At 36.0% G+C, this 27,097-nt stretch overlaps 1 protein-coding gene across 2 annotated transcripts in view; it reads left to right on the forward strand.

Moving 5' to 3' along the window:
* LOC137399498 (protein phosphatase 1 regulatory subunit 37-like) overlaps positions 1-27,097 on the forward strand; it is a 43,783-nt gene that overhangs the window by 4,935 nt on the left and 11,751 nt on the right. For both annotated transcript variants that reach the window (XM_068085637.1, XM_068085636.1), the window contains exons 4-8: positions 5,171-5,216; positions 10,790-10,890; positions 18,965-19,084; positions 23,202-23,352; positions 26,473-26,618. In XM_068085637.1, coding sequence (XP_067941738.1) covers positions 5,171-5,216; positions 10,790-10,890; positions 18,965-19,084; positions 23,202-23,352; positions 26,473-26,618 — 564 coding nt within the window. The remainder of the gene's footprint in view (positions 1-5,170; positions 5,217-10,789; positions 10,891-18,964; positions 19,085-23,201; positions 23,353-26,472; positions 26,619-27,097) is intronic.

Below are 27,097 nucleotides of genomic sequence, written 5' to 3' on the forward strand. Positions count from 1 at the left end.
TTGATTCCGTGTTGAATCAACGTCGGAAAACTATTCATCACGGGCTAGCCGGGTCACGCACTCAAGGATTTTCGCCACGCACATACAAAACAACATGCGATTTTTGTTTTGTATGTGCGTGGCGAAAATCCTTGCGCGTGTGACCCGGCTAGCCCGTGCTATTCATCGTATCGCAGTATAAATCAAATTTCACCAAACTTTTAGAAAAGTTGTTGACAAAAATATTTTGCCGATGGTGGTAATAACGACGCTTATGAATTACGAAAAGATGAAGTTTACCTCTATGGCTTTGAATAAAGTGATTTTCTAAAGCGATAACAACCGTTTCGGTAGCCGTTGGGCAAAAAACAGTTCGAATTAACAGTGTTGACTTCGAGTTATCTATAGCAATTTATCATTACGTGGGAACGGACCAAAGGAAATGTTCGAATTAACCATGTGTTCGAGCTATCCGTGGACGAGTTATCCATGTTTGACTGTACATACATTCAAACTATAGCTAACGAGCCCTATGGTCAGGACTCAGGAGTATATACATTCATGGATACTGGAAAGGCTTAGTTGGATGGTAGAATTGGATATAGTAGGACATGTAGTACCGTCTAATAGTAGTTGGATATACTACCTATTAGACGGTACTACATGTAGATGGATGGAACTTCAGTGCAAACACGCAAACAACATCAGTTTGGGTTTCTATGTTTTCAGCGAGCCGACTAAATTTTATTGTAACAGGAAACAGCGGTTTTCCAATAGGATCTATAATTTTCCAAAGTTTGTATGTATGTGTCCAGCTATAGCTATTAAAATATTAGAATTAATATTCCACATTTTGTTGGATTCGAACTCACAGAGATTGTCACCACAAGTTTAAAATCCAAGCACCCTACCACTGAGCCATACAAGGCGTAATGATTTAAAAAGTTATCATATACCAGTATGCGCACGCTAATTATTTTAGCATAGCGCCCACGCGTTGCGATGCCCCTGTTAAGAAATGTTTTTCGTACCAGTATTGAGAGGGACCAGTATCGAGAGGTACCAGTATTGAGAGGTACCAGTATTGAGAGGTACCAGTATTGAGAGGTACCAGTATTGAGAGGTACCAGTATCATCATATTCAAAGTTATGATGGATAGCTTCTGGTGGAACAGTAACCTTTTTTATACACACACACTTCTATGCAAGAATTGTTATTATTAATTCAACATATTCAGGATTTTTATTTTGTTTTTTCAGTTCGTATAAAGGTAAAAACACACTTGGCGATATTTAGCGCGGTACCGCGATGCGTAGCGCTAATCTGCGCTAGAACTCGCTCAACAAGTTCATGCAGAGCGATAACGCTAGACCTTCTCTATCACAACCTTATCGTTAGCGAGATGCATTTCGATTGGTTGGTTTTTCCCAGAATGCAATTTTACAGCAGGTAATTATTTCTTATCCATGTTCACCAATGTACGTACAGCAGCAACATTTTGCTATTTTGTTGTGATTGAAACATCATCAAAACAAACACTGAATTGTTCATAAATTTAATAAAAGCATTCCCAGTCCTGTATGACATAACACACAGAAATTACAAAAAATCATAACTGAAAACCATCATTGGAAGTCAATCGTTGCGCAGGTTTACCATTTTGAGAATGGTAAATATTTAATATATTGCATATAAATAATTTCTATAAAGTAAACTTTATGTAAAAATCGTAAAATATTCCTATTAAAAATACAAGAATAGTTTTTTCTTATGTCTTCTTGTAGTGTAAGCAGTGTACAATACATGAAAGTGCGATAGGCCTAATAACCAAAGCGGAAGTTGTTTACGTCATTATCTAGACGGCGCCATATTGACTTACCTAAATTTATTAACAACCCCGAAGAAACTGATGATACGGATTTTATTGGCAGTTTGTGAACGTACCCATTATATCGTTTGCTGGTGAATCGCTCAAGTGTGTTTAGGCAGACGCCAGCTATATCTCCGCCCTCCTCATGACGTACGCGATAAAATTGTGTGGTGTGTTTGGACCTTTAATTGTATTATTACCGAATCATCTTTTACTGTAATCGTAGCATAAAGACTTAATTTAGCTATTGCTAATTATTCCACATTAATACCTAAACCCTTTTATAGTTGTTTTATTTTTTTCAATTTATTTGACTTGCGCAAAAACTTTTTCTCATGATATGAAATTTGAAAGTTACAGTTGTTTGACAAAGTTTGAAAACCTTTACAGTTGTTTTTATTTTTTCTTAAATTATTTCAACTACACAAAACACTTTCCTCATGATATGTAGATTGAAAATTAGAATGGCAAATATTGTTATATGTTGAATACAAATCAATTTTCTGTCCAAAGACTTTTTTATTACCCGAGCAACGCCGGTAGTACAGCTAGTCTGCTAATAAAGTTGAGTTAATTAAGGATCGAATTGTAGTTGCTAATATTAAGTTAGCATGATGTCATTTTTATTGCTTTCAGAAATTCAGAGTTAAGTGCTTAAGCCGAACCCCTAAGTTTTGTAAAAAGTTAGTGTTTTAAAATCGACTTATGTGCGGGGATATACGGTACTTGTAGTTAACTCAAAAATACACTCGCCGTGTATGATGGTACCGAGATAGAGTACAGTGAATCCTCTCTATAATAGGGCAATGGCAGTTGTTTATGCATTAAAGATTTCTTGAAATACGGAAACATAGTTATTACCAGGCAACATTCGCTGTGTTTTCATGCTATGAAGTCTGGTCCTACAATTCATTCTTTGAGATATAGAAATGCATCGAAGCTATGAAGTTTTGACCTTGAAAAATAGTTTTTTCTATGACATTTATTTTTTAAAGAATCAGTTTTACAACATGCCCTTTGATATATGAAGCATATCATTATCATATGAACATTGATCATTTCTGAGATTGCAACTGTTGTGAATGATGTACAGTTTGTATTTAAGATCCCTTGTAATTTTTATTCTTATCATTTCAAACCTTGTGCTGTTTAATTTTTAAAATTTAGTTTTAATTTATTGCCAAAAACACAAAAAGTTACTTAGCATTTAGATATGAGAGTTACTAGCATTATATGCTAGCAGTAGACAGTTGTAATATGTTAAGAAAAATTTGAAGTGTACTCAGCATTGTATTAGCTTGTGAACCTGCTTTGGTCTCAACTAGACAGTCAACTAGAGTTGATGAAATATTGTTACATATGATCTTATATTATTCTGTGGCAACGCCTTACATTTATGTTTTACAAAAATAAGGACTTGTCCAAATAATCTTTTCAATGTGTAGAAACGCGGTGTACATGTCTATATATTAGACATCAGAGTAAGATAAACTCTAACATGGTTCAGGAAATATGTACACGCTACTTAGTAACGTCACTCTGGAGTGCAAATTTGATTTATGAATCTGTCGCAACAGCAAGTTCCTATCTTTTTATGTTTTACTTGGTTTAAAAGTTTTGTCATCCAAGTCTATTTATGTACAGTCTTACTAATTTTTTGTTGAGCATGTTTAGTACATTAGGACTGGGGTTCTATGGCTTCTGTATTGTATTTTAATACGTTGGGACTGGTGTCCTATGGCTTCTGTGTTATATTTTAGTACATTGGAACTGTGTTCCTATGGCTTCTGTGTTATATTTTAGCACATTGAGACTGGGGTTATATGGCTTCTGTGTTATATTTTAGTACATTGAGAGGAGAATGTGTATTGGGAATTTTTATTGATTTTAGAAAAGCTTTTGATACCATCGACCACACCATATTGTTTCAGAAATTAAAGCAGTTTAACTTTACTCAGTCCACAATTAATTGGATACAAAATTATTTAACTCAAGTTACAAAAATAAGTGATTCGTACTCAAATCCTAGTAACATAACATGTGGTGTACCACAAGGTTCTGTGCTGGGTCCTGCACTATTCTTGCTCTACATTAATGACCTCCATAAATGTTTATCCTACCTAACCCCCTTACTGTATGCTGATGATACAACTTTGTTCTTGAGTTCGAAAAGCCTGAATGAGACTATTCATAAAGTGATCATTGAACTGAGTAAACTAAGTGTTTGGTGCCACAATAACAAATTAACTATCAACACAGAAAAAACGTATTACACCATTTTTAAGACCTATCAAAACAAATCAACTTTCAATCTGGATATCACTTTAAATAACTTGCCAATTAAAGCAGTAGATGAAGTTAAATTCCTTGGAATCACAACTGATAAAAACTTGCGCTGGTCCTCACACATTCGTAAACTTTTATTGGATTTTCGAGCCATCTCAAGAATTTTTTATCGTTTGAGTGGGTACGGCCCAAAAAGAAGTTTAATTATGCTCTATTATTCATTTATTCATTCAAAATTGTGTTACTCAATTGAAACATGGAGGAATGCACCGCAGATACATCTAAAAAGATTAATCATATTTCAAAAGAAATTATTGCATATAATTAACCTTAAGCCTTTCGGGTTTCCAACTAAAGACCTATTTGTCAATTTAGATATCTTAACTGTAGATAAACTTTATAAGTATAAATTACTCATTCAAGCTCATGAATTGTTTTACTCTAGTAGCTCTGTCACCTATCACAGTACCATACTCATCATCAATTACTATCGCTCCCTGTTCCCAAACATCATCTAACATCTGCTGGTCAAAGATCCTATAATTTTGCTACACCTGCGCCGTGGAATAAGCTGCCGACTGTTTTAAGACAAATAAAATCTTAGGAAAATTTAAGGTGGAGCTGAGGCTCTTTCTTCACTCTGTCGGGTGTTCGTTGTTATCTTGCTTTGTGCTGCTGACTCGGGCTCGCATACTGCTGGCTTTGCCATTTTGCAATGGGCCCCATCATCATCTCTTCGGGTTATATCTTTTTTACACACCTGACTATATGTTTTCTGCTCTTTATTATTATAACTTTAATCTGTGTATATTTTTTGTTTGCTTGTTGATGAAATAAACACACACGCACGCGCGCACACATTGAGACTGTGGTCCTATGGCTTCTGTGTTATATTTCACTTTGCTCCTAATTGTTAGACTGGCTTGTTTCTGATTCTTGTTATGTCACGAGACCAGAAGTGTCCGTGTGGTTAAATATTGTTGTTTCCTGCTCGCTATCTTTGTCTACAGGGTACATTGTTCTGTCTGTTTCAGTCCATCAGAGATTTTGGTGAGAGGATCAACCTTCTAACATTAAAAGGTAAAATTTAATAATGATCTTCTACATATAATGATAAATAATGATCTTATTTGTGTAAATAACAAGACTTCAGCAATTGATGGCCATGAAATGATCTTGCTCAATTTTAGCATTTGAACTAAAATTTGAAGAGTAGTTGACCATTTTAACAAATAAAATTGTACAAAGTACATACGCTACATATGCAAGGAACGTACGCTACATATGCAAGGTACGTATGCTACATATGCAAGGTATGTACGCTACGTATACAATGTACATATGCTACATATGCAAGGTACATACGCTACATACGCAAGGTACATACACTACATATGAAAGGTACATACACTACATATGAAAGGTACATACACTACATATGCAAGGTACGTACGCTACATATGCAAGGTACATAGGGCCTACACTACATATGCAAGGTATGTACGCTACATATGCAAGTACATACACTACATATGCAAGGTACGTACGCTACATATGCAAGGTACATACGCTATGTATGAATGATACATACACTACATATGAAAAGTATGTACACTACATATGCAAGACATGTGTGTTCGTGTAATAGCTTTATGATTTAGTAAGCCGGGAGGGGGGCAAGGGGGGGCTGTTGTTAACATCCATTAACCAGTAAGCAGATGTGGCTTATGCAAATTACTGTAGCCATTACACTTGTGAATTTCAGTGGATTATTTTTAGATATTAAAAAAAGGCAGTTGAATTCAGTGTAAATAGGCTGATGAACATTCTTAATTCACTTATTAAGAATGTCATTTTTTGTTTCAAACAGGTTCAAATAACTATAAGAATAACAATAAAACTATATTTTATTATTTATGTTTAATGTTTATCTAGCTTGTGTGCTGGCTGTTGTGTTTTGATAGCTTGTTTGTTCATTTTGTTTGCTATGCAATTGTTCCTTTAGCACCCCATTATAATTACATACTCTGCTGCGACACAGGTTCATGGAAACTGAATTGGCTTAGTTGAAACTTGATTTGTCTTTCTCATCTGCTATGTTAACAAACAGGTGATCATCCATAGGAGGCAATCTTATTTAAATCACCATCACATATTTTCTCAGAAATGCTAATCTAATTACAGTTACGTGGCTTCATCGATTTCCCTAGACTCGTTCCAAAAATGCAGAGATATTAGAGGAGATGAGTGTTTGTCTTGTGCTGTCTGTTTGTAAAGGTTGCCTCGGCCATGTTACACTGAATAGCTGCATTCGAGGCTTGTACATTCCACTTGCGTTTACTGAAATTTTAATATATCTATATATATACTAAATGTTTTTGTTACGATAATTTTTTCTCTGGTGACTACTATATAGCCTAAGTCTATAGTCTGTACTACTCCCTGGTGTGAGTATGTTACTATGTGAGCTATTCATAGATACATGTACATGTAAGTATATAGTCTGTATTACTCTCTGGTGTAAGTATGTTATTATGTGAGCTATTCATAGATACATCTAAGTCTATAGTCTGTATTACTCTCTGGTGTGAGTATGTTACTATGTAAGCTATTCATAGATACATCTAAGTCTATAGTCTGTATTACTCTCTGGTGTGAGTATGTTACTATGTAAGCTATTCATAGATACACATACATGTAAGTCTATACTCTGTATTACTCTCTGGTGTAAGTGTGTTACAATGTAAGCTATTCATAGATACATCTATGTCTATAGTCTGCGTAATAGTCTGTATTACTCAGGAGTATTTATAATATTTGAGAAGCCGTAGTTGTATTAATTATTTGCAAGCTTTTGTATTAGAAATATATAAGAAAGCTATGGTTTTTGTATGATGGCGGTGAGCTGCATTCCATATGAGTTTGCTAAATCTAGCTTATGTTCCCTATGTCTGTGAAAATGGTTTTTGTTAGTGTCTATGTTTTACGAGCTATGCATCAAGTCTTTCTATAATATCAGCTAATTTTACCTGACATGTCTTCTCACTGAATAGTCAAACACCTCCGGAACCATACAAAGTAACTAGTAAATGTTTCTAACTAACACGATCTCCAATTAGTCACACTATTTCTACTAGTATGGTCAAACCTCTGCTCGGAGCTCCAATGCCTCAAGTCTAACTTCCAATAAATACTGAGGCTGAGCCTAAAGTAAAAATGATGCTAGTTGAAAAATAATATAAGGAAAACCTTTGGTCAATGTTTCGCAATATTTACTATAATAAGAGCCGTGTCGGTGCGTCACCACATTTAAGGTTGTGCAAAAAGATTGCATTATGTGGGATTCGAACTCACAGCATTGGCTTATTAGTTGCTAAGGCAGCACCTGCACCAGTCGGTCACATTAGACTTTGCCAAATAATTGTGCACATAGTTATTACACCTGATAATCTCTCTCCGGACATGAGACTGCCAGTGTGCTCGTTATTGTCTCAAAAATTAGATCTACAACTTCCTAGTATTCAACTCTCCATGTCTTGTCCACTTTCATTAAAAGTCAAAACTTGTGTTGAAAAACACGTCGCTAATATTGCTTATAGAGTCAATAAATGTGTCAGATGTGTATTTATTTTTGGTTTCTTGTATCATACTCGGTGTTTAATGTGCATCAAAGATTGTTTGAGTTTCATAGGTTACAAAACTATGAAGATTTAACCTTTGAAGGAAGCTTTTCCTTAAAGGTTGACTTGCAACAAAATTCACATTACAGTTATTTGGTATCAAAAAATTCACCATGTCTTACTCTGCTGTGTGGTAGGTGCAGAACATGTGGAAATGTGATTACAAGCTCAAAAACGAACAGTTAATCGCAGCCACACGAGACCGCCGTAGATTAGAATCTCTTTCCAAAATCGCTCAAATGGAACATACTTGAACAAGATGGCTTCTGTTTACATTTTCATGCAACCTTATTCGTCGAAATATTTTCACAAATATACTTCACACATTCAATAAAACCATGTCTATTGTTCTTGCGCGTCAATTTCATCATCGTTGTAATGCTGTCATTTTGAGCACTGATATCTCAAAACCTACCGTAAAAATTTGTTTAATTTTTAACCTTAGCTCGAATGAGTGCATATCATCCTCTGATAAACATGACAAGCCTGTTGATCTCCTGTGATAGCAGAAAAATGCTACAGAAATTATTCGCGCTGTTTGGCAGGAAGTATGGGTCACACGATCAGATTACGACTAGACGATTAGACCAAGCCGAAACAAAACTGTAAAGTAGCGAGCATCTATATTTGATAAGGGCTCTTCGGTGAAACCCGAAGTGTTTGTCGTAAACTAGTGCTATACGAGAAGTTTTATATTGAGCCTTTTATTGGCCTTTCAATTCACGTGTAAACATCAGGTGTCAAAACAATAACCAAATGGATTGATTACGTCAGAGAAATAAACTGATTCCGATCTACGGCAGTTTCGTGATGGCGGCGATTAACTGTTCGTTTTTGAGCTTGCAAGAGCTTTTAATCACATTTCCACATATTTTGCACCTACAACACAGCAGAGTAAGACCTGGTGAATCTTTTGATACCAAATAACTGTAATGTGAATTTTGTTGCAAGTGAACATTTAACGTTTATTCCTCCAAGAAACGGTCCTTACGAAAGATCCTTTACATGGAAATGACAATACAGTCAAACATGGATAACTCGTCCACGGATAGCTCGAACACATGGTTAATTCGAACGGTTTCTTTGGTCCGTTCCCACGTAATGATAAATTGCTATAGATAACTCGAACTCAACACTGTTAATTCGAACTGTTTTTTTGCCCAACGGCTACCGAAACGGTTGTTATCGCTTTAGAAAATCACTTTATTCAAAGCCATAGAGGTAAACCTCATCTTTTCGTAATTCATAAGCGTTGTTATTACTACCATCGGCAAAATATTTTTGTCAACAACTTTTCTAAAAGTTTGGTGAAATTTGATTTATACTGATATACGATGAATAGCACGGGCTTGGCGGGTCATGCGCGCGCTTTTCGCCACGCACATACAAAACAAAAACAGCATGTTGTTTTGTATGTGCGTGGCGAAAATCCTTGAGTGCGTGACCCGGCTAGCCCGTGACGAATAGTTTTCCGACGTTGATTCCGTGTTGAATCAACGTCGGAATGTTGAATGTTTAAAACGTCTTAAAAATTGTTGTAATTAAACGTATATGTTGTCTTAGCTAAAAAAAACTATTCATCGTTTGACCTAAACACAGAATACGTGTGTACATTCAATAAGTATCCATTCAAAAAGCGTGAGTGATATACAATGTACCGTAAAACCTCGTAAAACTTCTAATTGAACTGCCTCGGAGTGTTGCTCTTAACGAATCCCAGGTAAAGTAAGGTAATCTTGCATAAACTTCAAGAAAAATCGGCAAAATTGATCGTGGGTAAAACGCTCAAAAGAAAAAGATGTCTTTTCTTTTGAGCATTTCAACAACGATCAAGTTTTGCCAATGTCAATCTAAAAAACGTCCTGGCAATAACATCACCTCAAACAACAAACCAATCTCAAGTGATAGAAAAATCTCTATACTTTTTGATAAAAACGTTTTAAACTTTACATTAGAAGCATTTAATTTGAAACAAGCCATTTGTGCTTTTGATTTATATTATAGTTTGCATATGTACATGTATCTACTAATAAATAAGTAAATACATGGACTTGTGACAGTGCTCTGATAACTTGAACGCTCTGATAATTCGAACACTTTTGCTCGGTCCCGTGAAGTTCGAGTTATCCATGTTTGACTGTATTAGGTTTTGCAGGCCACAACTAGAGTTTGAGTTCAAAACCGTGTGCTGTTATTTCTATTCTAGCTATTTGCACTAGTTTAATATAATATAAATTAATATGATATATAATATCGATTTTAAACAAAATTTTTTACTTCTGTTGAACTTTGAAATATAATTAGCCTCGGTGTCACTGACACTGTAAATGGATAGCTATAAATGATTGGAAAAGGTTAACAACCGTGTGATATGCACTAGCTGATTATTTGTGGATCTACTTCAATTTTATCACGATAATCAACAAGAATTTATGAGCATCAATTACGTGTGACATTCTCTGACTATGGAGTTTGCCTGAAATTATATCTTCAAAGGAATAACAACTCCTGCGAAGAACATCTTCACAGCTTGACAATGAATTAGCAGAAACAAAGTTTTAATTCGACTGATTGGATACTCATCAAACTTATCTCACAAATAGATTGTATTTTAGTAAATTTGCAAATTTCTTAAATACTTGTTTATAATTAATCTACTTTGTAATCTACTTACTAATGTAAATACTTTTCCTAAATAGCGATTAAAATGTCAATTTATTATGTTTGTGAAATTGTTTCAGCTACTTAGGCGTTTTTTTTTGAAAGTTTACATTTTGAATGGGTTCGGAAGGTTTTAAAAAAAGACCTATATTAAATTTATTATTATATAATAAATAAAAATATTAAGATTTTGTTGTACCCTGTTACGAGCACAGACAATGTAAATAGTAAGATCTATGAGAGCTTTAGCATACTTGGCTTTGTTTACCAGACCTGGCAGCTCTGGGGTCTGATAGCTGTCAGTTGTTGCAGGAGAACACCTAAACTGTAAGCATATAGAGACGCTGGAAGAAATATTTAGACGAGTGCAATTCCTCACCGTCGATATGGAGTCTACGCATCTGGACGATGAGGTAATCGCAGCAATTCAATGCTAAATGATGCAATACACTCACAATCAGTTGCTATGGTGTAAGGAAATTATGCTGTTGTGTCACATAGGCTTCTTGATTGGCTTTAAAAACTGTCTCTGTAGGCTTCAGGGATGTGAAATTTCAATTTTATCAAGTTTCATCATTGACTTAGGGTGCTTATGGATAAACAAGGGATGAACTACAAAATATCTATCACTGAACAGAGTACATGAAAAGAAATTGTTAATCCTACGCGTGTCCAACCCGGAAATTATCCTCTATGTTGCTTTCAGCGATGTGCATCTGACACAGTAGTAACTCTATCGGTTGAAGGGTTAAAGGTGAATATGAGTCTGTTAGCAAGGGTTTGTTATACAGCAAGTATTCGATTTATCTCAGCCCGTGAATACGCAAGCTGAGATATTGAACACTTGTCGATTGTCGAACACTTCATCTCTTTATGAAGAACTCTAACTACAGGTTTTATCAATGCATCGACCGGCTTGTTAACAAATCCTACCTGACGTTGTTATCATGTACCAATCGAGACAAAGATTACAGCAACTCTCTTACATATGAAGTTTCTGATTGTAATCCGAAAGCCACGTGTGTATCCTGCATGTAGGCTATTTGCAAGCACCAATAACCAACTGCAATAACATACATGTATATGCTCCCTGAAGAGCTCCTGTTATGTTACACTGTTTTCTAAATTAATTATCTCATTCTTTGTTATCCGGTCTATTTTTGCTCGTCTCTCATCTCTGTTCTATAAATTGGTACTAGTGGTCGAGAGAGCACTATAAACTGCCTCACAGCTACATGGGGTTGTTAGCACCACATAGCTGATATTAACTCTCCCCAAAATGTTTACTGTAACTCAACTTTTCTGGTGGATCTGACTTTCCCTAGAGCTCTCCATAGAGCTGTCCCTAGAGCTGTCGACTGTGTTTCACTATGCTTCATTGCACTGACTACTGGGTGGAAGATGAGACTAATTATCCGTCTGCGTGCCATGCCAGGTTTTAACTATCTTGTTTAGCTGCCTAAAGGCACGTCTAACTGGTGTGCTAAAAAGCTAAGTTCATTGGAGTTAGAGTTAGGTAGACAAGCCTTACAATGGGCTGACTTGTTTCTGGAAATTCCATGATTTATTTACACATGGAAAATGCATTCACTCTGAACAGCTGTATTTTCTCTTGTAAAATAATTGCGGTCGCTGCGTAAATAAAACGGCCTATTTTTTCAGGGATAAAAAATTGAATGGATATAGTTCAGCTACGATTAGGTTATAATCATTGCTCTGGGTCGCCATTGTATGTATGTATAAAGGTTTCTACTGGCATTGCTAATCACCAACAAAATAGTGTTTTTCATTACATGCCAAAAACAAAAATGAGAAGACAGAAATCAGGAATTATTGAGTGTGTTGAACAAAAGTGTTTTAGAAGTTGATAATCTAATAGTATTGTGGAGGAATCGGGATAGTAAATTGAAGGTTGTAGTAACAGAAAGTCATAAACTGAAACATGCGATGGTGGATGTAGTATGTTGGTGTCACGGAATATAAAATAATGTTTGTCATATTTGTAGAAGGATGAATACAAATATTGTGGGTTATGTAATATTTTGAAACCTGCAATGTAAGTGCAGAAACAAGCAAGTTCAGCATAAAGGTAAGGTTACACGGGACGATTTAATTGTTTTGACCGAAATCACGAAATGAACGAAAAACACAGAATTATTCGGCTGAAATTCACAGAATTGTCAGAGCTGTGCATGCACATCAAAATCGTCGATGAAACGCTTTTAATTGGTTGAACAAATTATTAACGATCGCGATTTTAGCAGCTTTGGCGATTGGTGTAGTCCAAGACATTTATTACAACACAATAAAAGTACCAGCGTAATTCAACATAGTACATATGATGCAACTGCCTAAATTGCTCTGTTGTTAGTTTTTTAACGTCCGGACAGCATGGCTAAAAATCGTTTCTTTTTTAATAATAATAACAATTTCTTGTTAGCTGAAAAAGTTCCGTTGTAAAAATAGTTGCCCTCTTCAGCGCAATCAAGTCAGTTGCATCGTATTTGCTATGGCAAATCGCGTTAGTATTTTTCTTGCGTGTCGCGTTATTCTCGTATGTCTTGGATTATATAAATTGCGAAAGCTGCTAGAATCATATTCGCTAATAATTTGTTTAGCCAACTAAAAGTGTTTCGTCGATGATTTCGGTGTGCATGCACAGCTCTGACAATTCTGTTAATTTTGGCCGAATAATTCTGTTTTTTGTTCATTTCGTGATTGCGGTCAAAACCAACATTAAAATCGTCACGTGCGTCACCATAACTCTTTCACTACCGCAAGCCGATGTATCGGCTCGGGTTACCTTCTCTTTATGGCCGGAAGCTGATACATCGGCTTTTAGACAGTGCGTTAGCTTATCTATGATTACTCAGCTTGCGCTTCAGATAGACCAATAAGATTTGTTCTCCATAAAAAACAATCTTGTTGCTAACGATATAGACTGATCAGCAGGCCTCTCACTAGCGGCTCACTGATTATCAAACAGAAAGTTCATCGCGGAAAAATCACGGACAAAAAAAAAATACCGCGATCGTTTACAGTTGTAGAAGCTTCCAACGTTCTTAGCCATTGGGACTCCAGTAACTCTATATCGAGTGATTCTGGCTTTTCTAGTGCATGTATTTCATGTCAACAACTGTAATAGTTACTGAATATTATGGCGTCAGTCAAAATACGACTATCAAAATCGCTGGCAAAATATTGTTGGTAAAATTTTTATTGTTTCCAACTGAAGTTAATTTAAGATTTTTTCAAATGTCCTAATAAAGTATCTTCTTTCCAACAACCTGTTTTTTAAATTAAGTGGACATCTTCATTCTTTCTCAAGTTATCACAAAATTAGTGACGTTATGTCAATATTTGTGTGAATAGAAAAAATAAGTTCAGGCAGAGCTAAAAATTAACTTGGTAGCAAAAGAGTTAAACCATAACTGCCACGTACAACTTCGATCGTTTTTATCTAAGTAAACCAGGCACGCTGATTCCTATTTTGTACTCAAAATAAAGATTGTTCCACTAACTTTCAAAGTCATTAAGGCTTTTTTAAAGCGTTTCAATATCCGTCTCGAAAACAACACAATCGGTGCAAGCTCCGCCCATAAATATGTGACGTAGCCTAGCTTTTTAGGAACGGAAGTTAGGGATGTTTAGTCCGATTTAGAATGATAGAGATGGGTGTCTTAAAATCCATTATTTTATAAATTCAGCCTTCAAAATAATCTGTCTTTTATGAAAGGTAAATAAACTATTTAAAATTGCTCGTAGCTTGTTACAGGATGTTTAATAGGCTGAACGCCGAGAAAAATGAGCTCAAAACAGCACGATTTTATCACAAGCTAGTGTTGTTATCGCCCTTTTTTGAGCTCATTTTTAAATGTACAATGTTAAATAGCTTATTTACCTTTCAGAAAAGACTGAGATTATTTTGAAGGCTGAATTTAGATAATAATGGGTTTTAAGACACCCATCTCTATCATTCTAAATTGGACTAAACATCCCCAATTTTCGTTCGTAAAAAGCTAGGCTACGTCAAATATTTATGGACGGAGCATGTTGTGGCGATCGTGTAGTTTTCGAGACCGATATTAAAATGCTGTAAAAAAGCCTTCATTACTTTGGAAGTTAGTGGACCAATCTTTATTTTGTGTACAAAATCGGAATCAGCGTGTCTGATTTACCTAGAAAATATGATGAAAGTTGTATGTGACAGTTTTGGTTTAAGGCAATACGTTCAAAGATTTTGTGGTGTGATTGGTGGAGCTGTGGTGGTCTGGAATACGTGATCATAGTCCTCACTTGTTGCATATTTTTTTAATGATTGGCGATGCCATCGGTTTTCTAACATATTATTGTTTCCACTGGACAGTCTTCTCAGAGTTTGGAATAGTAAACTTTAGATTACGCCAAGCATATTCCTTGTGAGTTAATTTCAAGGAAAGTCTGGCTACGCTGTTGTCTTGAAGCTCCTTGTATTCAGTTCAGTTATCTCCATATAGCCTCCAATATGTGTTACTCCAGAGTGGGTCATATAACAATGATATACATGTATGCAGGGCTAACATATTTAAACATGCGAGCTCTAGTTTTACTGCCACACCGACAACTAGTACCGTCACATCTAATGGTTTCCTCAAGTTGTGTTTAGCTGGCAAGTGTGCTGACAAAATTAGTAGAGTATGAAATCATTTGAGATTTGTTTACAGTAGGTTGACAGATCGAGTTCTTTCCCAGTGTCTTTCGATTTTTTCACTCTGTCTAATGCCGATATAGTTGATACTTGATACTGATATAGTGCAGTTCAAGGAGTTATTCTCTTACCATAAGGAACACTCCTAATATATGTGTTCATTCATGGTGAATGTAAAATGATTTGTGGCGACCTTTTGACACCGGTGCCACTGCCGGTTAGTCTTTTCTCACTAAGTTCATTAGTTGATGACTCGGCGAGCTTTGACAGCTGAGTGTGATTGATTGTATTCCTAGAGCTCGTCTAGTTGACCATTATTATTCTTAAGTTTCCAATCCTGGCATCAACACACTTACTAAAGGTTATGATACAGTGTAATTAATAATGGGTCGGCATGATCAGAGGTATTTGCATCAGAGAGATTCAACACAAAAATTCACATAGTCCACGAAGAAACATTTAGTTCATTGAAATTTGAAGAATGACAGAGATATACTATAGGTCAACTGAGGTAAATCACAATACTGGGTTAGTAGATGCGATGTAAGTCGACTGAAGTATGTCACAAAACTAGGTTAGCAAATGTGCTATTTATAGACTATGTGTACACAATCATGCTGTTCTATTTTTGTATTGAACTCACACAGATTGGATAAAAAAATTAATGTCATACAAAAGTTTTAAAACAACTGTTTCTGGTGATAGCAGTTTTTTCTAATCGAGGTGATCTAGCTGTATGCCGTACCTTTGACCCTAAAGAAATGGTGCCTACAATCATCAGTTATGTTTTTTTAACTGGTTGATCCAAATTTGTGTGTAGAAATTTGTTGCATTGGTTGATGGACCATCAACTTAGCCAATTTTGGCGATAGAAAACAAAAACTTGTGATTGTTACATAACTTTATGACTGAGGGCGTGATGACAATAGCCAGAAATGGCAGTATGAGTTCGATAGCACAAGATTTATAACAACAGCGAGCTAGATAGATTACGATGTGGGAATCAATAATTTTCTGCTTCATTCTATACTGACTATTTTATATTTTAAAGACAACTTAAGGCATTGATTTTACAAATGGTCATTTTGGTCCAAAGAAATGAGAAAATGTAATAATATTCAAATCTACAGCTATATGAATATACTTCCGCAATGATATCATGCTTTATTCAAACAATGCTATATTTATAGCTAAGTACCTGCTTAGTAACAGTTTCTGTTTATCCGCGTGTCACACAAATTAAGGTTTTAGTAGCATGGAGCTGTATTCATGATTGTTCATTTGTTAGTTGTAGTTGCATCATAACGTAAAATTTAAGGCTCTTGCATTGTTTAGATTTTGTAATTCATATTTTTGAAATTTTTATGGTCGCGAGAAGGTTTTATTCACTACGAATATTGTTATTGCGCTTTTGGTTTTGCTGCGATAGCATTGTTTTTGCAAAACAGAATAACATAGGTGTTGATAACAGATATACTAGTTTCCATAAAACACTCTGTATGAAACTTTATTCAAAAGATTTGCTTGATTTAGGGGGTTGTAATCTTTGGTGGATTTGGTTTTGTTTTGTAATAGGCCAATCTTGTTTGTTGCGTATTGCCGATTGGCTAATTGTGTGCGTACATTTGTGATAGGCCAGAGTATTGTGAAGAAAAGAGCCAGGTTAGACATGATCCTACACAGCCTACAGCTGGCCACTGTATGGCTATCTCTTTACCAGCACTTATAATCTAGCAATTATGATTTTCTATACATATTGGGGTATAAATAGCATAGACAAGCTGCTTCTGACGTTTGAGGTCTAAACGAACTCATATGCATACAGTTGCAGCTTTATTTGGCACAAAGCTGAATGACGGAAATTTGCGTATAAACTATAAATAATTGGCCAACTATTTTATAATAATTAATCTTTCATGTCACTGTTAGCTATACGATTTGTTGAAATTAATTAGCTTTTACGAAGAATGAAGAGCTCATGTCGTTATACCAGTTCATTTGATTGTATTAGCCCACAGTTGAACTGTTCAAATTTTTTAGCTCCTATCATATCTTTGTTAACACATAATGACCCAGTGACTGCTAGCTTACTTATGTACGTACGGCAGAATGGGCTGACGTATTGCGTATTGCGTCATGCGAACTAGTTAATCCAAACGAAAGCCAGTTTAGTTATTGAATAAATTATGTCCAGCGCATGGGGTGCAGTAATTATGCTTTGCCAGACACGAGCACTCAAGTCCCTATTGTTTAGCTATATCGGTCTCTACAAAACCTTTTTAACGACAGACGATTGTTATAACTAAAAATGCGGATATATCTCCTGCTGGGCCTCATTCACAGCAGACCCAGTGGCTAGCAAGTGTTATAGTGTTATAGTAAGTCCATGAAGTAACCTCAGCATTATTGTTAGGTTTATTTCATGATTTGTTAACACACACACTGGGTTAACCGGTTTGTACTGGGTTTGAACCTTCTGGTGTGCTCGTATCCCAAATTTGTTTCATATCTTAAAGATTGACTTGCAGCAAAATTTACATTATGTAATGTAAATTACACAATGTATAATTACATAAATCTTTTGATACCAGATAACTGTTCAGTTATTTGGTATCAAAAGATTCACCATGTCTTACTCTGCTGCGTTATAGGTTCAAAATATGTGGAAGTGTGTTTACAAGCTCTTAAAAGCTCAAAAACGAACAGTTAAAAAAACGGTCGTAGGTTGGAATCCCTTATTTTGATGACATATTCAACTTGACGTGGTTATAATTTTGATGCATGATGTTATCACATGAAATGAAAGCCCAATAACAGGCTCGATATAGAACGTTTCATAGCACTAGTTTATGACAAATGCTTAGGTTCTACCATAAAGCCCTTATCAAATATAGATGCTCGCTACTTTACAGTTTCGTTTCAGCTTGGTCTAATCATCTAGTTGTAATCTGATCATGTGACCCATACTTCTTGCCAAATGGTGCGAACAATTTCTGCAGCATTTTTTGAGTATCACAGGTGACCAACGGGCTCGTCATGTTTGTCAGACAATGATATGCACTCCTTCGAGCCAAGGTTAAAATATTTTCACGGTAGGTTTTAAGATATCGGTGCTCAAAGTGACAGCATTACAATGATGATGAAATATATGCGTAAGGACAATAGACATGGTTTTATTGAATGCGGGAAGTATATTTGTGAAAATATTTCGACGAATGAGTTTGCATGAAAATGTAAACAAAAGCACATCGTGTTCAACTACATCCCTTTTGAGCCGTTTTGGAAAGGGATTCCAACCTACGGTGTTTTCGTGATGGCTGCAATTGACTGTTCGTTTTGAGCTTTGAAGAGCTTGTAATCACATCTTCACATATTTTGCACCTACAACACAGCAGAATAAGACATGGTGAATCTTTTGATACTAAATAAGTGTAATGTGAATTTTGTTGCAAGTCAACCTTTAGGCAAAATTTTGCTTGGAATTTTTCTCGTATCTCAAAGTGCTCGTGTTGGGACACTCATATTTCAAGGTATTACTGTATATATATAAGTATATATAACAATACATATGTAAACATTTATATATATTTTATTTATAGAATTGCTTTCTTTTTACCAATTTCAGCACTATTTAATGTATATTTTAGTCAAATTAGAAATACATTGCATCAGGTAAATAGGTCTGTTCAACAGACAGTACAAATTACACACTGATTTACGTTGTATCTTATATCTGTCTATTTATAGCTTATTACAGGCTGTTGTTTTAGTGTCCTTGACCTAAAGCTTTCTCTTTCTAGTCAGCCATCGCCCTCTTTGAGATGGTGGAATATTATGAGTCAGCTGTCCACCTCAGGATCTCCCACAACAAGAACCTTGGTCTCAGAGCATGGGTGTCTGCGGCCAAGATGTTGAGACGGGTAGGTATTAGGCACGACCTCATCAGGCTTCATCAGCAGATTGTAATATATTTGTGAGTAGTATCGCAACAGGGAAGAGGTATAGAGGAATTTATTGGAGTCATAGCCTCTCGTCAAGAACAAATGGGGATTATTATTATTGCTGCTTTACCATATGGGCAATGCATTGTTACTGAGCTGCGTTTTCATTCAAAACTTGCATTGAATTCTGCTGAAAGTAGCCTAACACGAGTAATGAATACAAATCCTGGTAATTATATATTTATGGGCGCAAATTCAAGTATAGTTTTGGCATAAATCTAGATATGAAATTTCTAATTTATGAAGGTTGCAAAAGTTTCTTCTCATGTCCTTAATTTGAATGTAAAATTCTGATCTCATTTGTTTATTTATAGATTTACGGGGGACTTATGTGAATCGGTAAATAAAAATAATTGTTAATAAAATTATGGAAATAATCAATTGCAAACATGGGAAACAAATATAATCAGAATTCGGGCCCTTTTCTTTAATTGCCCACTTGCTTTTCTGGAATTGAATGCTTGTGTTTCTTTAACATGGAAGGTAATTTTATTACCAATCAGATTTATGGATAATTCCGTCAAAATTCTGTTAAAAAATGATTTTGGATTCTCCACATTGCAGGTCATGTATACAGGGTACACCTGTAAGGTTTAAATTTTAATTGCAGATAAATCCCGCAATCAAAGGAATCGAGGTTGTTTTTTCATGCAATGTTTTATTACACAAGGGTAGCTGAGTTGTGTAGACCTTGTTTGCAGTTTGTACCAGTGTGCCTATTGATGCATCATTAAAACTGTCGCCCATGAAATCTGTAATTAGCTAATGTTTGTAGGCTATCATAGACGGTTGCTTGTCATATTATGTGCACTTTCGGTGTATGCTGTTTCGCATATGGTCTCATACCGTTGAGAGCAGAATGTGGAGAATAACTCCCAAGCAGTCAAATGTGTAACCTTACAAATATATGTAATTCACAAAATGAGCAGTTTTGTATCTTATAGCTCACTGTTTATCTACAGGAGCATTAAGGCACTTTTTACAAAAGGAACCCACGTGAAAACGCGGGATTACTTTTTGGATGCGTTCAGATTCCCTAAACGTCTAAGGTTACATGTTTGGGCCTACTCGTATCCATCAACTTGCTAGTTGTTCCTTACAAAAGTTGCCATCTGTATATAAACAGATGTCAATTATTTTGAACATTTAGGGTAGAAAGAGTAAAAGTTTGGTATTGTAAGATAGTTTGTTTTCCTAACGTGTACGCTGACTGTGTCGCTGCTGCGATGCTCGTGCGATTAACAGTGATCACACTCACTCTGTTTACATTGTGCAGATGTGAATTTGAAATTGTCTGCATGTTGAGTTAAAGCCTGGTTCAAGCTATATCGTCGTAGGTCAGCATTTTCCTTTCCGCATTCATTGTCGATTATGTTAACCATTAACCGATGGCATTGACGAAGCAACGCGGACACGCCGGGAAAGTTTGCAGCTGTCAAACTTTCTCGATATTTTGCCGAGCATCGACGACCGCTTTTCAAATGGGAACTATTTCGGCGATGGTAATTCACGGTTAGCGTGATTTATTTATTTCCGTTTATGATAGTCGCTGCGAGACTAGTATTTAATTCCAGCACATGAAAACAAAGAGGTTTCTTCGCGAAAATTAAAAAAAAGACAAATGAGAACACTATGTCACTGATCCAAACGCGGATTGTTTGTGATAGTGTGAACATCGTTGTTATAAACGATCACCGGAGTCTTGTAGCATCAACGTCAAGATGCAGTGATATAGTGTTAACCAGCCTTAAGCGTTTCACTGAACATGTTGTGGATTTATAATTAATTCTACGTTAGAGGCCATAGCGGCTCTCTCCTGTCTCACTTGGCAGCACTCTTGAATGACTGAAATTCGGAGATTGTTTATAATGGAATATTTTGCACAGAATTTTTTTATTGCGCATCATTCGCAGGTTCCATTTTCATTGTTACACGCGTAAAACATTTGATCGAAATTTGTGAGTAACAAAGTTCACTTGACTTGTGGATTCTTGCCGCTTCCATCTCGTGGATGATGCAAACTTGTAGATTAACTGGGTCATGAAAACATACTGACTCTTATCACTAGCTGTAGGCCAGGCTGCTGTATCTGCCTAGCTATCACCTTACAACTAGGATGCTGTGATACGTTCTGCCCACTGGATGTCTATAAATGCAGAAGCTCTTTATTTCACTTGACCTGTTTTTTCATTACCTGTAAGTAAACCATCATCTGGCAAAATATAATTCGTACGGTGATGGAGTGCCTTTAGGGAGAAATGTGAGAAAAAGTTGACGATATCGATGTTGATATTGATGCGTGTCTCACGAGTTAGAATCATAGAGTGACTTGACACTCGAAACTCGTGTAGCCATTCCATAACCTTGTGTAGTGAAGTGCGCAAAACAACATATAAAGCAGCTTAGTAAAGATCTATGGTTCCTTTAGTAAACATCTATGTGTCAAAGAAACTGAAAGTAAAAATAAAGGCATTAATGCAATAATCTATAACAAATAGGTTTCTATTGTTACATTGCTGTGGAGAAATGTGAGCAGAGGTGCAGGTTTGGCTGTCTAGGTTAGCTAGTAGAGTGAGTGATAGAAATACGTAACTTACCCTATTTTATACTTAATATAGTTTTAATCAATTTGATTTATATTTTTTTATTATCTTCATGTTTCACGTTTTACCTCCGTTACTTCCAAAACTGTAATGTTTCAAGATTTCATATGTTGGAAATTATTTTGTATGTGAAGACAAAAAACTGGAAAGATTTCATGTTGTATGTCAACCAATTTGTATGCAGAGGTGATTTTAAGATGACGTGTGACTGTGTGATCATTTTTAAAAGGTTACGAAATTCACTTCCGCTAAACCCGGGCTAATAAGAACAGGATAATAACTATTTAGTATATTGACTGCGAGTGAATTGTGGAGAAATGTCTTCTTGGTTTTGGTTTTCTCTGTTCTGCTTCTTTGTCGCAGAAATATTCATTCAATAGTAATTTGAAATGGTGTGACTGTATATGAATGGGTGATGAGATGTTTTTATTTATGTTTATCAGGCTATTGGCAGTGGCTTTGTATTTTACTAACTTGACTTTGTCTCAACTGCTGAACATTTGCCGTATTGAGCAGACGAAAAAGGTTTCTTTTTACCTGAACCAGAAAATTGCAGGTAACTTGTTTCTGCAAAATGTAGATTAACTTCAGTATATTTCAGGTAAATGTGTACTAGTGAAATAGCAAATGAGACGAGGTGAATTGTTGCATTTCATGAATCCCAAAACAATGGTCACTCGTTTACATCATGGGAATGTTCATCGTTTCTTATCCCACTGTTGTTTCCTGGCTCGCTTCCTGGTCTTACCCTTTTCCTCATGTGGTAGTCAATGCTGTGGTCACTCTCCTAGCCATTGATCTCTCGACTTTAAATGTCCAAACCATTGATCTCTCGACTGTATGTGTCAATGTCTTCTCCGTATAGAAGACATCAGAATGAATTAAATAATGATTTGTCTGTGTTTTATGACAGTGTTATATGACAGCGTTATATGACAGCGTTATATGACAGTGTTATTATATGTCAGTGTTATATGACAGCGTTATATGACAATGTTATATGACAGCGTTATATGACAGCGTTATATGACAGCGTTATATGACAGCGTTATATGACAGCGTTTTATGACAGCGTTATATGACAGCGTTATATGACAGCGTTATATGACAGCGTTATATGACAGCGCTATATGGCAGCGCTATATGACAGCGTTATATGACTGCGTTATATGACAGCGTTATATGACAGCATTATTTGAAAGTGTTCGGCTCAGATGCTTGGCCCTAGCTTCTTTTTTGATTATGATATTTTTTGTTCTAGTAATTCTGCTAGTAAAAAAGTTAGTTGCTTCTGATCATATACAAGTTAACAATTGAGCTGCTATTCAATTTTGTACAATCATGATCCATTTTGCTCCACCTTCAGCTTTCGTCCCTTTTGGATTTCATGACTCGCTCGCTACTCCTGAAGGGCTATTCTTTGTCTATTGCAGACTCAGCACTTGGAGAGCATAGACCTCAAGGGCTGCTCAATTAATGAACAGTGTATGACAGTGCTCGGCAGGGCTATTAAGATCGGTGCATGCATACACGTGCTTTATCTGCAGGAATGTAATTTGTCAGGTCGAGGTGTGCTTATCATATGTAAGTCTCTCAACGCTGTTAGTATACATTTCGGTTAGTTTGTTATTGTCAGTGTAGATAGGGTTGAGTTTTATGTTATTCTGAAGGTAGCTTTGAAGATGAGCTTACACAAAATTTTAGTAGATTTTCTCACAAAGTATCGATATTTTTCTATAATTTGCGATTGTTTCTGTTGTTTGAAGTGATCTGACTGACAGGATGTTTCAAAATTAAAATCGAAAAAATTTGATCAGGTTAAAACAGTCAGATCAAGCCAAAGTGTGATTATGATGTCTATAGTTGCAAGGAGACTGACAGAATAAAGACGAGTAACGCTGCAATTGGCACTCAATAGCCGATATTAACTATAACAATGATATCAACTAATGGCGTCATTTCTCACTATTTTTCTTCTAAGTATTTTTACCGCGATCCAAGTTTTGTCGATTTTAATCTTGAAACATTCTGGCAATCAGATCACCTCAAACATCAAGAAACAATCGCAAATAATGAAAAATAGCGATACTTTCTGATAAAATCTAGTAAATTTTTGTGTAAGTTCATCTCTAATCACCAGAGGAGAGTTTTCATACGCACACTTGTATGTGTTATGATACATGATACGCCCGCTCCCCCGCTGCTCGTGTTGGAGTAGTATTGGAGTTGGAGTAACAGCTCCTGGTATCAGCTGTGCGTACGGCTTGTATAGGATACACCAGAGATATGATTTCAACCACTCATACACGTTTAAACACCTCTTTCCGAGGGTTACTTTGCAAGCTACTAAAATGTTCTGTTGGTAATAAAAGGATGATGTAAATGAAAAAAACATACTGTTGACAGTAATATTTGATTTGGCAGTCTCTTTAAAATTCTACACATGTCATTAGATCTCCTGTAAGTTTAAGTAATGCAATCATGATCAATCATTCAACAGACTAACTCAGATTCACTTCCTTATCATGTGATCAGAATAGAACTGCTTGCGTGTTCGTGGCTGTTCAAGTTCTATTTTTGGCATGGACAAGTTACCTGACAGGTATAGCGAGTAATAACGAGTTACCCAATTCTAGTATATGGCTCCCTAAATGAGCCTCCCTGGTATTGTATTACAACATTATCTTGTCATCAAATAGGGAAGGTGAAAACCTGGCACTAGTAATGTTAACATCTACATTTTGTCTGTGACACCATAATATGTTGGTATTTCTCTGAAAAATTACATTGGCCAACAATAATATTAACATATTTTAGTAGAATTTAAAAAAGGCTGTATTAATCTATTATTTTACCAGGAAAATAGTAAACAAAAAAAGTAAAATGGTCAAAAATAAAAAGTAGAGAAACAGGTCATAACCTAATTGCTATCCCCATTCTGATGTTCCCCACTCTGCTGCTCCCCACTCTGATGTTCCCCATTCTGATGTTCTCCACTCTGCTGTTCCCAGCTTTGTTGTTCCATGAAGTTATCTCACAGTTTATACTCATAGCCGGCATAGATTGTCTTGTTCAGGGCAGTGTTAGAAACACTAACAATAACCTAGTCTAGTTCTATGTTAATTGACAAGAAGGCATCACATTGATGGGCAAACTACAAAATAAAATTAAACTAAATTAATAAATATTCAATTATAAAATTTGTGTAAGAAAAAATTAGTACAAATTATGAGCTGTATCTCTCTAGACATGATAGAATTTAGGTCCTTTTGAAACACCTCATATAGAGACGTAAGGAAAAAGCAAAATAGAATTGAAAGAAAAGTAAATTTCATTCTAAAAAATCGTCTGGTCTCGAAGTTCATTAAGAAATGGCGAGTTACAATCAAGTATTAATAATTCTGATAATATGGGAATGTGTGCGATATACATACAATACGTATGGGAACAGAGTGAAGGAAGTGTACGGACAGGGCCACTCCTTCCATCTCGGTGGATCAAATACTCAGTTGCATGTTAGCGGCTAGTTATGTGAACTCATCTGATAAGATCTGATTACAATGATCTGATCATATCATCGCTTGCTTTATCTGGTAGCTCCGCATCCTCGTATCCCATAAGCATATTTACTTGTCTCTACATTGCTGCTCTTATGGAATGCATGTCACTTCTCTGCGATTGAACGGCAGCAGTCAGGGCCTGCTGTCTATAGTTTAGATGGCGCTGTCAATAGATGACAATATGGATGCTCATGTTTCAGATCTACTAATCAATTTGGTGTTGAGTCATTAGGCGCTGCCAGTAATAGTCAGCTGCTAGTTGGCTCCCGTAAATGAGTTTTTACTGGTCGATATGACATCAACGCCTTGATGATGGATATACGCTGCACTTACCCCCCCCCCTCTCCTCCTTCACCCCCCTCCCCGTGGCCGAAGCAGTATTTCACTATTTGGAATTGCTCATTACTGCTGTTTTGGTTTAGAAACTAAGTTATGAGTTCGTTTTATTATTTAATTACATACTGTTCAAAAGCTAACCTCATTTTTTTGTTTTTGGATAGACAATCACTGTGGCAATTTTTTATTCCGTTTATTTTTTAATTTAGTTTAGCTTTGGAGCAAAGAGGCGATCATGCACTCAATATACATAGAGCATTAAACAAGCCCTTCTAAAACTAGCAAAAAAGTTCCAAAATTTTCTTATGCTCTTTAAACCAGAAAATGTTTCACTATAAAATATTTATTATGCTATTAGAACTTCTCTACAAGTATTGTGTAAGATAGGGTGTGGCTAACACCCTTGAGCCATTATCTTTCTATCTTTCTGTTTTCAAATGAATGTTGTGATAATCTATAGGTCTTGTTTGTCACCTGTGCCTTTGTAATATCTTATACCTGTCTAACCCTTCTATGTACCATCGCTTGCGCATTTCTTCAGTTTTATTTTAAACATATATGTACATAGTTTAGTTATTTACTGGATAATAAGTTTCAATCACTTATCTCTAGTTCACTTATTAAGATATTGCACAATTATGCGCAGTAGTCTTGTTGTTTTTAATTAACCATGCTTCATGTAGACGTCTATTTCTCCCACTATTCTAGCATTTAGTTCACTAGCAGGCAGCGCTTTATTCTAATACAAAGAAGTGAGTGTTCATAAATCACTGTTTCAATTGTGTGACCTTCAGTTGTATATCTGCAGCTGCTGCTCTACGCAGTATCTCCACTATAAAGGAGTTGCATATTGGGGATAACAATCTGCAACCTTCTGATGGCATTCAACTCGGTAACCTTATTAGGAACAACACGTATCTGCACACCCTGGATGTTAGAAATAATAGCCTACAGGTGAGTTGTCTGCTCTATTGTGTAACATGGATTTATCCTTTCTTGCTATTTCTCCTGCATAACAAGGATTTGCCCTTTTTTTCTTTTGTCTTTTTCATAAGATATTTGTAAAATGAAAGATATGTCTCTAATCACTCGCATTCAGTAAATAAACCTTAAACCAACGCTTGCCTTTTAGTTTTTATCGCTGAACCCCATATGACTGACAAGGGCAATATCGCACCCCATATGACTGACAAGGGCAATATCGCACCCCATATGACTGACAAGGGCAATATCGCACCCCATATGACTGACAAGGGCAATGTCGCACCCCATATGACTGACAAGGGCAATGTCGCACCCCATATGACTGACAAGGGCAATATCGCACCCCATATGACTGACAAGGGCAATGTCACACCCCAAATGACTGAGAAGGGCAATATCGCACCCCATATGACTGACAAGGGCAATATCGCACCCCATATGACTGACAA

This window comes from Watersipora subatra, chromosome 7 (assembly GCF_963576615.1).
Source record: "Watersipora subatra chromosome 7, tzWatSuba1.1, whole genome shotgun sequence".
NCBI lineage: Eukaryota > Metazoa > Bryozoa > Gymnolaemata > Cheilostomatida > Watersiporidae > Watersipora > Watersipora subatra.